This window comes from Chelonia mydas, chromosome 13 (genome assembly GCF_015237465.2).
Source record: "Chelonia mydas isolate rCheMyd1 chromosome 13, rCheMyd1.pri.v2, whole genome shotgun sequence".
Taxonomy (NCBI): Eukaryota; Metazoa; Chordata; order Testudines; family Cheloniidae; genus Chelonia; species Chelonia mydas.
The window spans coordinates 6,485,671-6,500,178 of NC_051253.2; the positions used below are offsets into that span (position 1 = coordinate 6,485,671).

Sequence of the window (14,508 nt, forward strand, 5' to 3'; positions counted from 1 at the left end):
ATTGATCACAGTGGAGGTCAGTTTGTCAGAGTAATTTGACCCAAGAGGTTGATAGTGACTGAGGTCAATAGAAGACCCAGAAGTGCAATAAATCTGAATACTGAGGTGGAAATTGACAGATGGAGCTGGGAGGGGAATTTATTAGATACATTTACAGTTGGAGGCAAAGAGGAAATTAAAGCGTGTGTTCAAAAATGTTTTTCATTATTACTTCAGCTGTAGATCCTAATTCTAATCTTGCCAGGTGGATATATTCAGACATGATTCTGTGAGTAGACTCAGTGCTCCATATTTATTCTCCTTCTGTGGCTTCTATGGCAAATTTACCCAGTTTACAAATCTAAATCCCATGCCATGCTATGAAATTGACCTCTTGGTGTAAACCATTGTCAGGAACTTTTCCCTTGAACCAATGTTGGAAATAGTTTAATTGCTAGTGTGGATGATCTATTTTTTTTCACACACAAAGAACAAAAGAATGGCTATACTGGGTCAGACCAAAGATCGATCTAGCCCAGTATCTTGTCTTCCGACAGTGGCCAATGCCAGGTGCCCCAGAGGGAATTAACAGAACAGCTAATCATCAAGTGACCAATGCTCTGTTGCCCATTCCCAGCTTCTGGCAAATAGAGGCTAGGAACACCAACCTGGCTCATAGCCATTGATGGACCTATCCTCCATGAGCTTATCTAGTTCTTTTTTGAACCCTGTTATAGTCTTGATCTTCACAAAATCCTCTGGCAAGGAGTTCCACAGGTGGACTGTGTGTTGTGTGAAAAAATACTTCCTTTTGTCTGTTTTAAACCTGTTGCTTATTAATTTCATTTGGTGATCCCTAGTTCTTGTGTTATATAAGGAGTAAATAACACTTCCTTATTTACTTTCTCCACACCAGTCATGATTTTATAGACCTCTATCAAATCCCCCCTTAGTCGTCTCTTTTTCCAAGCAGAAAAGTCCCAATCTTATTAATCTCTCCTCATATGGAAGCCGTTCCATACCCCTAATAATTTTTGTTGCCCTTTTCTGAGCCTTTTCCAATTCCCGTATATCTTTTTTGAGATGGGGCAAGCATATCTGCACGCAGTATTCACGATGTGGGCGTACCATGGATTAATAGAGAGACAATATGATATTTTCTGTCTTATTATCTATCCGTTTCTTAATGATTCATAACATTCTATTTGCTTTTTTGACGGCCGCTGCACATTGAGTGGATGTTTTCAGAGAACTATCCACAATGACTCCAAGATCTCTTTCTTGAGTGGTAACTGCTAATTTAGACCCCATCATTTATATGTATAACTGGGATTATGTATTCCAATGTGCATTACTTTGCATTTATCAACATAGAATTTCATCAGCCAGTTTGTTGCCCAGTCACACAGTTTTAAGGGATCCTTTTGTATCTCCTCACAGTCTGCTTGGGACTTAACTCTCTTGAGTAGTTTTGTCTCACTTGTAAATTTTGCCACCTCACTGTTTGCCCCTTTTTCCAGATCATTTATGAATATGTTGAATAGGACTGGCCCCAGTACAGACCCCTGGGGGACACCACTATTTACCCCTCTCCATTCTGAAAACCGACCATTTATTCCTACCCTTTTGTTTCCTATCTTTTAACCAGGTACCAGTCCACAGGTGGACCTTCCCTCTTATCCCATGACAGCTTACTTTCTTAAGAGCCTTTGTCAAAGGCTTTCTGAAAATCTAAGTTCACTATATCCACTGGATCCCCCTTGTCCATATGCTTGTTGACCCCCGCAAAGAATTCTAGTAGATTGGTGAGGCATTTCCCTTTACAAAAACCATGTGGACTCTTCCCCAACAAATTCTGTTCATCTATGTGTCTGACAATTTTGTTCTTTACTATAGTTTCAATGGCTCAGGTTTGAGAATCTCTCTCACATCCTAAGCTGTGAAGACCGATGCAAAGAATTTATTTCGTTTCTCCGCAATGGCCTTATCATCCTTGAGTGCTCCTTTTGCATCTCAATCGTCCAGTGGCCTCACTGATTGTTTCACAGGCTTCCTGCTTCTGATGTACTTTAAGAAAGTTTTTGTTATTACTTTTTGAGTCTTTTGCTAGCTGTTCTTCAAATTCTTTTTTGGCCTTCCTAATTATATTTTTATACTTCGTTTTACAGAGTTTATTCGCCTTTCTATTTTCCTCACTAGGATTTAACTTCCATGTTTTAAAGGATACCTTTTTGTCTCTCACTGCTTCTTTTACTTTGTTTAGGCATGGTGACACTTTTTTAGTTCTCTTACTATGTTGTTTTAATTTGTGGTATACATTTAAGTTGAGCCTTTATTATGGTGTCTTTTTAAAAAGTTTCCATGCATCTTGAAGGGATTTCACTTTTGGCGCTGTACCTTTTTAATTTCTGTTTAACTAACTTCCTCATTTTTGTGTAGTCCCCGTTTTTGAAATTAAGTGCTATAGTGTTGAGCCTCTATCGTGTTTTCCTTACAACAGGGATGTTAAATTTAATTTTATTATGGTCACTATTACCAAGCGGTCCAGCTATATTCACGTCTTGGACCAGATCCTGTGCTCCACTTAGGACTAAATCAAGAATTGCCTCTCCTCTTGTGGGTTCCAGGACTAGCTGCTCCAAGAAGCAGTCATTTAAGGTGTCAGGAAACTTTATCTCTGCATCCCGTCCTGAGGTGACATGTACCCAGTCAATATGGGGGTAGTTGAAATCCCCCATTATTATTGAGTTTTTAAAATTATTATAGCCTCCCTAATCTCCCTGCTCAACCATTTACCTCCAACATATCATAGTTTAAAGGAAAGCAGCAAGAAAGAACAAACGTGGAGTCTGTCTCCATAAGAGAGGAGTGTGTCCTTGTGTGTCCATGACAAGCTGCAGCAACTCTGGGAACAAAATGGCTGCTGTCTCTGACTACTGTCAGAGTTCTTAGCAAAGTAAAGATGTTGTGTGCAGTAGACAAAGTCACCATAATTTGGTATTCGTGTAAACCACTGCAGACAAGATGAACCACTTCCAGCGCCATTCCAGAAAGTGTTCTTGGGACTTGTTGTTGACAATAATGTTTAACAATGGATCAATTTCCTAATGTGGATGGAACTTTTAAGAGAGCTCATTCTGGTCCAGGTGCAATGAAGGTGCACCAGCTCTGTGTTGAGAAAATGTGTTGAGAATGTTCTTGTTCCTAATGCAACCACATCTGTAATAGTCAATAATGAAGTATAATTAGAGAGATTAGAATAAACAGTGCAGTGGTATATTAAGTATGAAAAAAATCTCCAGGATGCCTTGCTCTGAAAGTTTATAACCTACTCCAAGAACCCATCATGTTTTGAGATATTATATGAATCTAAGATAACTTGCAAATTTAGTGTGTTGACTCTACCCTGATATTTGCAGATATTCCGAATTTCTTGACAGCTCTTTTCTCCTCCAGGCACCACTAGCCACATGGTCTTGAGTCCCCAAACTGGTCTAGGTGCCTATAAAGTGTGTTTCTGTTGTGGCCTTGCAATATGGTGTGTTGAAGCTACCTCACGCTCATGACTGCATCTAGACATCACCATGTTAAGGTGGGACTGATTGGCACAATGTTGCAGCACTGTGTCCCTTTGGCAGGCCTCAATCCAGTTCATAATGATTTATCAGCTTGTTTGAAAAATGCTTCTAAACACCTTTTGATCCTCTTAGCGCTCACTGAAGGTGAGTTTTTTTCAGAAGCTGTCAGCACTCGCCTAGGAAGGCTCCCATTGACTTTAATGGTCAGGTTTTTTTTTAATGGCCAATTTTTAAGGCAACACTAAGCATTTTTGCAAGTCTTCCCCCCTAAATGGGACTAATGAGTTAATTCCTCTGTAAATGAAGATTTTTTTGCATCTTTTTTTTCTCCCCAGGACAGCGAACTTTTGACCTTTAATATCTCCCAGCATCAGTCATGGTGGAGTGAAAATGGCCCTGGCTGCGTAAGGAAGGAGGCTTCCATGGCTGGCATAAAGGGATTGGACAGCCATTCTTACATCTCTGTGATTGGTTGTGCTCTAGAGTATCGGTACATTGAGGTCATGCACAGCTCGGTCCAAATTCTGGTAGCGGTGAGTACTTCCTAGCGGATCTGGTCTCCAACAAAGAGTAAAACCATCCAAGTAGAATGTTAGTAGGTAGCACAAAGGGAATGGTTGTTTTTTAACTCCGTGTTCTCTCTTAAATATCTACAAAACATTTTTTAAAAATAGAAATCAGCAGCCTAGCACTTACCATAACAAGCCACGTACCTCTACAATAACAAATCAATGACTGGGGAAGGGAAACACATTTTGGTAAGGAAAGAGACCTAGCTTTTTGTATTTCCAATAGTCGCTTGTGATATTTGAGGGGTGTGTGTGTGTGTGTGTGTGTGAGCTGACAGAAAGGATTTGGGGAGGGGAGATCTGTGTTTCCCTTTGAAGATCATATCCTCCTTCAGAAAACAAAACAACTTTTGATAGATCCAGAAAGCGGCATGTTTTATTCCTGCTGACACCAGTGATTTGTATTAAGTTTCCATCAAACATTGCATCACTGGAGTCTTTCACAGGCATTTTTAAAATGTACTGCAGGAATGTGTTGTCCTTAATGTTCTCCATTAATTAATTGTTTCTCATTTGCATGTGAGATTAATTGAAACAAAAGGTCCATTATCGTCTTTATTTCCACTGGTGCTCACGCATTTTGTAGTTGCATCACATCTTTTTAATCTGCTTTGCTTTTTTAGTTTAGTGGCTTTAAATACATACAGGTTCTACTGCAGCTGGGAACTGTGCTTTAACCCATTGGGGGGCTTCAAATGACAGGTTTGACTGCACCTGACATTGGCTTGAATGCATGAGAAAGGAGGCTGTGAGAAATGTTACCGCATGCGTGCTGGAACACAGTGCATATTTCAAGAGAATATGGCCTTTTTATGAAGGACTGTTAGTCTGAATGTTACTCATGGATGTTTTACTGCCCAGTGTTCTCATGGTAGTTCCCAGCACTGCCATAAAGAAAACCAAAGCTTTGTTTCTTAGTTCATTGTTTTCCAAGCTAACCAATGATAGGTGTGCTCTGGAGGCTGAATGTTGAACCCTTGAGAGAGTAGAAGTGTCATACCTCACTTAATAGCATTCCCTGTGGCTGACTAAAGAAACATCAAAGTCCTCCCAGTGGGCAGACTTAAGGGGAAGGGCTCAGTCAACAAATGGCAGGACCTGGACCTATGTTATGCTTAGGATTGGCTCTGGTTTTTTGGATCCTGATAACTTAGGCATGAGGCCCCAAGATAGATTGCTGCAACAAAACACAGCAGGCAGGGTTACAACCCCTGCCTCTGAGCTGGGTATACTGATACTTCTTAACTTTTTTTTACAGAGCACTGCAATTTCATGTAGTGATTTGTAAATGTGTAAGGCAGCATGGGTTCAGAGTGAGTGTTCTCAGCTTGCCAGATGGAGAGAGGAAATTGATTGAGGCTGGGCAAAAAATTAATGGGTTTGGGGCAAATATTTATAAGTTGTTTCCCCCATTCCCTCCTCGGGATGTAAACCATAGAGGATTCCTATCCTACTTTTGTGAATCCTGGGCCCTGAAACTGGGATACAAGCTCAAGTACGTGTATGTACAGAAGTCTCTACAGTTCCTGCTAGGGATTTCCTGATGTGTATCTGGTGAGTTTCTGTAAAAGGGACATACCTTTCCTGTAGCAAAGGTGGAATGTTAAAGCGCCAGGCCTATATCTCCTGGGGTCCCTTAAGTGCTTATATAATCTTACTGGACATTAGACAGAGATTTCCCTTGCAGACAGAGCAGAAAGGAAACCTTAAAGGGCTTTTCATTATTTCAATCAGGCCCTGCCTGAAAATAGCCAACTACTGCTAGTCCTTTCCCTGTTTAGTCTCTGAGGACCAAACTCTTTGATCTTTGCCAATAGTTTTGCTATTCTCTTTATCTCATTTTCAGGCAGATTTTATTATAGGCTGCTGTCCCTCCCAGAATGCTTTGTGGGCCTCAGTGCTGCAGACAGACAGTAAATATTTTTTTTTGTATTATTGATCATGTCTCCCGAAGAACGGGGAGATGCAGCAAAGGCTCTGACCTCGTTCCCTCCTTGTCTGTCAGGCATCTATGAGAAATTGAACGCTCAGTACCTCAAAGCAGTGGGGTGAGGGATGCAAAGCCTCCTCTCCTGTGTTTGTGGGTTTTGTTCAGCAGCTTTAAAATGATCTGTTTCAGCTTCAGTGTTATGAAATTGATATCTTGTTAACAAATAAGACGTGACCACGTGTCCAGTCCTCCAGAGATAATTATTCCTCAGGAGCACTGAGGCACAGTAACATTGCTGTGTGCTCCCCCTGAGGGAAGGTTGATTCATCCCAGAAAACATCCCCCCTCATTAAATTTGACCTTATTATGAAAAAAAAAATGTTCCCTGCAAACCAGTGGGCTGTAATAGCAGCTGTGGAGCGGCCCTGAGCCCTGCTCAGAGGATAAAAAGGTCAAATCCCCTGTGTAGCTGCTCTTCATAAACCCCATCTTTTCTCGGGATGAATTTCACCCAGGCTGAGTGAATGCCATAGAAGCGTTCCTGAATGGCTCTGCTAATGCACTATGTCCCTGACTCCTGACTGTGTCACCCAGCTCTTCCAATCCCGGGCCTCTGTTGGGGGGGGGAACCATCAAAGACCTGACTTTGATCTCATTTGTGGCAAATTCTGCTGGGCAAACTCCAGGATGTTAATAGAGTTGCTTCTAACTTTATCCGGAGTGAATGAGGTCAGCATCCACGCCAAAGACTGACAGTTGTGATTGTTTCTTGATCTGCACAAATATCTGTTAGGGCCTAATTTAAGAATCCATCAGACTCCTTTTCAAATGTCATTCAGTCAGGATTTGAAGCCATGTCTCTTGAAAGTGAAAAGGGCGTAGATACTATCATGACAGAACCAATACTGGATTATGTGACAGAAAAGTGGGGCTATACCTTTAATCCCAACCAACCCACTGAAATACACCAGAACAAAGGACATTGTGAAGGGACATAGTGGAGAGAGATGCTTAATGGAAGCAAACCTCTTAAGCAGTGACTGTATACTGACATAGGCAGGTTAGTTCATTTACTGTCAGTGTGCTGCCTGCCCATACCAACCCCATCAAAAAATGCAGCGGAAATAATTTTTATCCTACTTATCTGCAAAAGAAAATTTGCTTTGTTTTCCAATTTAGCAAATGTCCACAGTACAACTCCCCAGCTTGCCAGGCAGCAGTTGGAGGTTCATTTTCTGTTTTAAATACCTGGCCTAATTTTGATCTGTCCATATGGCAGCGGGGAGGGATGGGCTTTTTCCAAAGGTCCATGGCATGGGATGGAGGCTGGAAATTGTCTCCTAACAGAGAGAATTTTCAGCCTGCCTGTCCGCTGCTTTCATTCAAAATGACAGCTTGGAAGGTTCCCAAGAAAATGGCAAAGCAAAGGTTGACAGCAGATGTTACAGTGAAAAGCAAGTCAAGACATGTTTTGCTGTTTGGCATGTGTTACATTTTCGCTGATAATAATTGCATCCTGAGAGCAAAAAAAGGTCAGGAAATCAAACTCTGTTGGTTGTCGCTTTGGATATCTGATCACAATCCCTTTTTCTCCAGCCAGCAAGAGCTTTCCGGAAACTCAAGAAGGATCGAGAAATTAATGCCTTCCCCTCTTCCCTCCTACCTCCCCCAGCCCATATTTGTGAGAGGGCAAACATGCTCAACTCACTCTCAAGCTAGAAATGAAACCTACAGTACTTCTGTCTCATGGAGAAAAGTGATGGGGACTTAGCAGAGACTCTGTGCTCTGCGGCTCTTGCAAGAATGAAAGGGAGGGTTTGAATGTAGCTTTGAATAGTTCATGCCCCTAGGGCAGAACTTTGCAAAGGGGGGTGGGGTGAGGCTTGATCTAGTTTTCCAGCTTCATTGGGCAGTCTACCCTCCCTTGTCTTTCCTCCTGCTCCTTGTAGTCTATGATAAATTTGAGTTACTACTTTTACAAATAACAGGTTCACTACTCAAATGGCTACTTAAGAAAATTTTATTCGGGTTGAATTTGAGCTTAGGTCTCCCTGTGTATCCAGCCAAACATTTTAATCAAGAACCATGCTCATCCACAAGTGAAAAATACTGAGCAAATAAATGGGTATAAAGAATAGAGCAGTCCACAAAGGGGATGTATTCAGAACATCATGGACTGATGAAAACAAAGACAGAATTGATCAGTAAGCACGTCACCCTAAGTGGTAATGACAGTGGTGGCTGTTGCTTACTACTTCATTCTGATGAACCACTGGTCAGCATCCATGCATTGGTTTTTATACCCTTTTTTTACACATCAGCATATGCATGACCATATTTAATTTGATCTCAGTCCTCTCTCCAAATGTGGCTATCCAGGTAACCTTAACTGGGATTCTGAATGTTGACATCGCTATTTGCATCAGTATTTTGATCAGTATTTCCAGTGTGTCAAGGTAGATAGCTGCAAGCGTACATGTTACTCAAAAAAAACCCCTAAAATTCCATTAAGCCTGCATTATTTTGTTCCTTTCAGTTGTCTATGAAAATGCTCTTATTGCTAAAGATTATAACCCTAGGTCACTTACTTATGCTAAGTCTTATGCTAACAAACTCTTAACTGCTAGGCCTCTGTGATGGGGTGTATCAACCCCGCACCCACGAAGGAGGACGAGCATCTGTTGGCAACGCTGGCCCTGTCAATCATATCAGGGTGGAATAAGGGCTAGGAAGCAGGAAGTTCCTAGCAGTTGCTGGGCAGCTTTGGGAGAGAGCAGATGGTGTCTGCCTTGCTCCCAAGGGAGACTCTGGGAAGCCTTCAGGGGAGTCACTCTCAGGAGGGTCGTTTACCATCCCCCTCTCCTCTCCTCCCCATGCCTATCAGGAGACAATAAACCTCGTACACTGGCCAGGTCGGATAGGATTGGCAAGCCCCAAAGAGAGCCATCAGGCAGTTGGTGCCACTACCCTCTACCCCTTAGGGGATTACAGAATCTGAGCATATAAAAAAGGGACTGGGAGAGTGGGAACCAAGAGCCCCATCCCCTTCAAACACAGGTGGGCTATTTAACTCAATTGGTATCACAAAGACCTGTACTTAGGAGGATGGGGACGGCCTGTGGATTTTTCAGTGCTCGTACAGTAGCAGGCACCCATCAGCAGCCCAGGACTGGTGACAGCCTTGCTTAGGCCTTAGTCTATTGCCAAGCCTACCTTGATGATCTCCTACTTGTGTTTCGGCAATACTGGCATCACTCAAAGCAAATTGCACACTGTGTATAAAATAAGCTTGTCTTATAACCTCTACAGGATTAGGTTGGGGGTCCCTGCTCCATCCATTTGTCTGTGATAACAGACTTTCACAATGAAAGAAGCGGATGCGTGGGACAACCGAGGTGCATCATTCCTTCTGCTCTGCAGCCTGTTGTTTCCCAGGCTGTTTGACTGGCTGATTGAACCCACCTGGCTATGACATGTGTTCCTAATAAAAGGCTTAATTGGATACTTGCATGCCTTGGAGGAAGCTGGTACTGAGGTTATCTGGGGAAACAGCAGCAGAGGCTAAAGAACAAGAGCATTCTTGGTGGACTTAGAGCAATAGCTTAGTGTCATTTTACATCACTGACTCTTCCCCCCACCCCCACCCCCCGGGGTAACTTGCAAAGGCCTAAGAATGATCAGTATCTCACTGGGGCAAAGAGGATTCAAACCCCTTTCTGAGACTGGCAAAGGGTGAGGGCTGGAATCACACTGGGTTACTGTATTAGCCTTATACCGCTGCAGACGTTGGGTTTGAATTTCAGTTTGGGTCATAGTTGAACTGAGTTTTGTAGTCTCTGCTTGGTGACAGTCGCAGAGTGGGTATCATGCAGAGTCACAAAATCAACCACCCATTTAGGGCTGCAAATCATCTGCAGCATGGCTGGGGACTGTGAAGCTGGAGAGGAATTGCATTAGAAACATAGCGTTAGAAAGGAACACAAGGGTTATCTAGGCTAACCCCCTACTAGAGGCCCAGCTTAAGCAAAAACAACCCCTTGGATTTTATTGGTATAGGGTTCTTGTGCAACCGAAAAGCACCCCCAAAGCGCTCTTGCTATCTGGGCATGTTCCCTTCATGCAACTTAAAGAATTAAATGCCAAAGAGCAGAACTGTTTAAAAGCACAAAGCAACAGAAGTAGTACTTCTGTCCTCAGAGCTTCCTAGCCTGAATTGCAGCTTCTCTCTTTCTCCCCTGAAGCTAGCCTGACTAGGCTTAGCTGGATAGGAACACTTTCTGTTTGAGCCCATCTGTCATGCTTCCACCTTCTCCTCCTCCAAGTTTCTCCTCAATAAATACACATCAACCGTGAGGCTTACAAAGTTCAAAATAATAGTATCTGAAACCAAAACAATACTTTGTATTTCTTAAGAAAGTGTGCATCACCAGCCTAAGCAACCAGGTCATCTCATTGTAGCCTCTCCTTTTACTGTGTTTGTATCTATGGTATGTTAACATCTTGTCTTCCGTAGGCTGTGTTTAGAGTTGAGAGAAAATTGGAATTTCTGTCCCATGGGAAATTTGTTTTCATTCCAAAATAGGACACAAAGTTGAAATACTAAAATTTTTCACAGAATGAAAATTTTCGGTTTGTAAATGGCAAAATGTTTTGTTCGTGCCTTTTTGGTCAAAATTAAAAATTTCAGTGTTCCCAGACTGAACCATTTAGTTTTGCTTTGCTGAACTGACTCAAAATGTTTCATTTCAAGTCATTCCATTTTACCGTGGCTGGACTATATCTCTTATGATACAACTGGGGCCATGTGACTCCCGTGATGCACCACGCCGCTTGGTCAAAGGGGCAATTGTGTAGCATCATAGAACATGTAGTCCAGCCAGGGAGCCTGGCCCATAAGAGAATGGGGGCATCAGGCATCTAAATTACAACTCCTGTGAGACAAGGCACTACAATAGGAAAATGCAGTTTAATGTTGAACCTACTCAAAACTAAATGTTGTGTGTCAGCGTCAGCAAACCCAAGTATTTTGAACTGACCTGAAACAAAATATTTTGTTTTGATTTTCCTGGAGGACATTTGAAAAATTTAGCAAAATCTTAATTTTTGCAAAAAAAATTTTTTTTTATTTTGCAGACACTGCATTTTTCATCAAAAATAATTTAGAAAGAAAATTCCCAACATGTTCAAATTGTAACCATTTTGGGGAAGGAACACGGGTCTAGGTTCTGCTCTCGGTTACACTAGTGTGAATCCAGATTATACCAGAGAAATTAAGAGCAATATATGACCCATTGTCTTTTATTTATCAGTCAAACAGATGTTGTATTAATAAAGGTAAATGGGGCTGTGACACAGCACGTGATGGGAAGAAGTTACTAAATGGAGATCACCACCTATGAATTTTATGAAGAAAACTACTTTCAATCCTTTGCTACTTGGCCATCTGGGATGCTTTTTACTGTTTGCTTCCTTTAGGTTTTATAGGTGGTAAGAATGGGGCTCTTCTGCCTCACCTGGTTCCAATTTGAAGTGTGGAGCCTGAAAGCTTTCTATCACCCTGTCATTCTTGAGGCCATAATGAATCCTTGCCTCACTCCTCTCACACTTCTGCAGCTGCCAATCAGATGGGAGAGGAGGGATGAATGCCCAGCTTCTTTTGAATGAGCTTGCTGAGTGGGAGCATTGTGAGAGGAACCATCCCCCAGAGACCTTGGGCCTGATGCTCTTCTCACTTACATTTGGTATAAATCAGGAGTTGCTCCATTTAAGTTACACCATTGTAAAACTGGTGCAAGTGGAGAATAAGATTCTGTGATTGCATCCTCTCTAGACATCTTTGTGTATGACGCCTAGCACAATGGGGTCCTGGTCAATGACTAGGACTCGTAGGTGCTATGCAAATACAGATAATTAATAATAATAAATTCAAGGTCTCCTGGAACTCAATTGCTTAATCTATATGGAAACAAGTGAGGTAATAAATTTTAGCATAAATAATTAGCTTACCCCAAAAGCTGTTACAACTGGTGGGGAGTTCGGCCTAACCCCATTAAAGGCATAGTCTCTCATGTGCCACTAAAATCACCATTGATTCTTGATTATTCTCATATTTCTTCCTCCCTCTGTCCTGAGTCTGCTCTTGAGATTTCCCTGTATACATCAACCTTGAAACATTTTCTCATGCAGGCAAACACCTTGATGGATGATGCTATAAAAGAAGCTAATAGATCAAAACTGTGTAAATTCTCTTCTTGCCTCTCCCTCCCCTCCCTGCTGAGGCAAAAATTAAATTTCAGCCAATCAGATCTATTCCAGTTATAGCTGGAGGATGTTTTTGTTAGAGCCTTTACATGTTTCACAACAACTGAACCATTTTTCTATTCTGCACCAAAGAAACATACAAACCCTTCCCTCTGTCCTTTTGTCCTGGTGCCTATTCACCGAGGGGTCTCACTCTCCTTGAATTTCTCTAGCATCAAGAGTACGTGGTGGGGCTTTGTGTGCAAAGCTGCTCCATGGAATGTGTTCTCGCAGAAGTGCCCCTTTCCATTATTGTTACCATCCAGCGGGCTGCCTTTCTTTCTTTGTTTCTTTCTCCCGTGTTCGTCTTGAGGTGGCTTCAGTGGTGTTTAATCCACTGCTTTCCTTGGTTTTCAGATTGAAGAATGTTCCTTGCCCTTCAGGGTACAATGTCTAATAGGAGAGTGTAATCTTTCATCTCTTTCTCTGTCACAGTCTAATGTGATTGTAGGGCTTGCGATAGACTGGGCTGAAGTGAGACCTAAGTGGCAGGTGAGCCTTCAGCTAGCATCCTACACAGTAGTGAAATACAGCCATAATCTTTGACCTCTCTCTTGAGGCTTGTGTGATGTAAATGAATGACTGCTAACCATGGTGGGTCTCCTGATGCAGAGGCTTGCCCGCTGAATTCCCTCCCATCCTGCTTATTTCACCCAACATTGTAAAGAGCCATGAGGTGAGCTCTGGTGTCTTTAGGCTTTGTTCAGAGTGCCACACAAACGCCTTTCTACTAATTTGGAAATCCCAGAATTACAGTGATGTTCCTCCTAACAGCCAAAAGCCTGGGTATCTTAAAAGAATATGAACCCCTGGCAGTCTAGTTAATCACATTATTAAAAACAGGGCTGTTTGTCACACTAAGATTTTAATTCTTTCGAAGGATTTATATTCATTACATGTGAAATGGAATAAACCCATCCCCTAATTCTCAAGTTCGGTGAAGAAACAATTAGCAATGATCGGAGGGGTAGCCGTGTTAGTCTGGATCTGTAAAAGCGGCAAAGGTGCCACAGGACTCTTTGCCGAATTAGCAGTGAATCCACTTTAAAAGCTTTGAGCCTTTTGGAGTTAACTCAGCCCACGCTCAAGCGGACTCTCTCTCACTGAAAGCAGACTTGGTGATGGCAATTTTTATTTCATCTCTATTGGCTTTGTTTCATTCATAATTCATGCATGAGGCAAGACATAGTGTAGATCCCAGGAGTTCACTTTATCCCCAAAGTGATAGGTTTAATTATAGCTTAGTTCAGGCAACATAAAAATGCAATACACATTTATATTGTATGTCCCTCCTCCCCCCGCTCCAGAAACTTCCCCCTTCCGGCTGAGCTGGGAGGCTAATGTAACCTTTTTAGAGAAAACGGAAACAAGTAATTGAATAAACAGTAATTTATAATTGATGAAATCCATGCCACAAAGTCATGCATTATAAGGTCAAAGCAGAGTAAATTTGAAACACAAAGCAGGCTATGTTGAAACAAAGTAGAGTGGAAACCAGAAATAGAAAGATAACTCACGCTTCCAAGGATTTGGAATTAGGAGATCTGGTAAAGTTCACTTTGTCCACTGTTTTGTTTGTTTTTGCCTTCTATATGGAGAAGGGGTGTTTTAGTGGGAGGGGGGAGGTAAATTTCTTTGCAAAGAAAACTTCCTAGCAGCCCTTATTGCTAGCTCAATACCTCTTAATTGTGGAACAAGTTTTTAGGAGGTTTAACTGGTTGGCCCTAGTGGCATGACTGATATTAAGCATTTATGTGAATTCTACCTTTATGGTGCAGGATAATTCATCCTCATTCTTAATTCTGTTTTGGACCTCTCTGACATAGATGACAGAAGTAACAACTTTAGATCAGGTTTACCTGTGTATTATATGGAGTATACACACCATTAGGAATCAAGTTTGGCATAACTGTTAATCCAAAATTCACAGTTGGACAAGACCATGACAAGAGAAGACTGAGGGGGGACATAACAGTTTTCAAGTACATAAAAGGTTGTTACAAGGAGGAGGGAGAAAAATTGTTCTTCGTAACCTCTGAGGATAGGACAAGAAGCAATGGGCTTAAATTGCAGCAAGAGAAGTTTAGGTTGGATATTGGGCAAAACTTCCTGTCAGAGTATTTAAGCACTGGAATAAATTGCCTAGGGAGGT

The 14,508-nt window shown here is 41.9% G+C and overlaps 1 protein-coding gene across 3 annotated transcripts in view; it reads left to right on the forward strand.

Moving 5' to 3' along the window:
* Positions 1–14,508, forward strand: part of NKAIN4 (sodium/potassium transporting ATPase interacting 4) — an 84,457-nt gene that overhangs the window by 54,036 nt on the left and 15,913 nt on the right. For all 3 annotated transcript variants that reach the window (XM_007059813.4, XM_037915695.2, XM_037915694.2), the window contains exon 4: positions 3,893–4,090. In XM_007059813.4, coding sequence (XP_007059875.1) covers positions 3,893–4,090 — 198 coding nt within the window. The remainder of the gene's footprint in view (positions 1–3,892; positions 4,091–14,508) is intronic.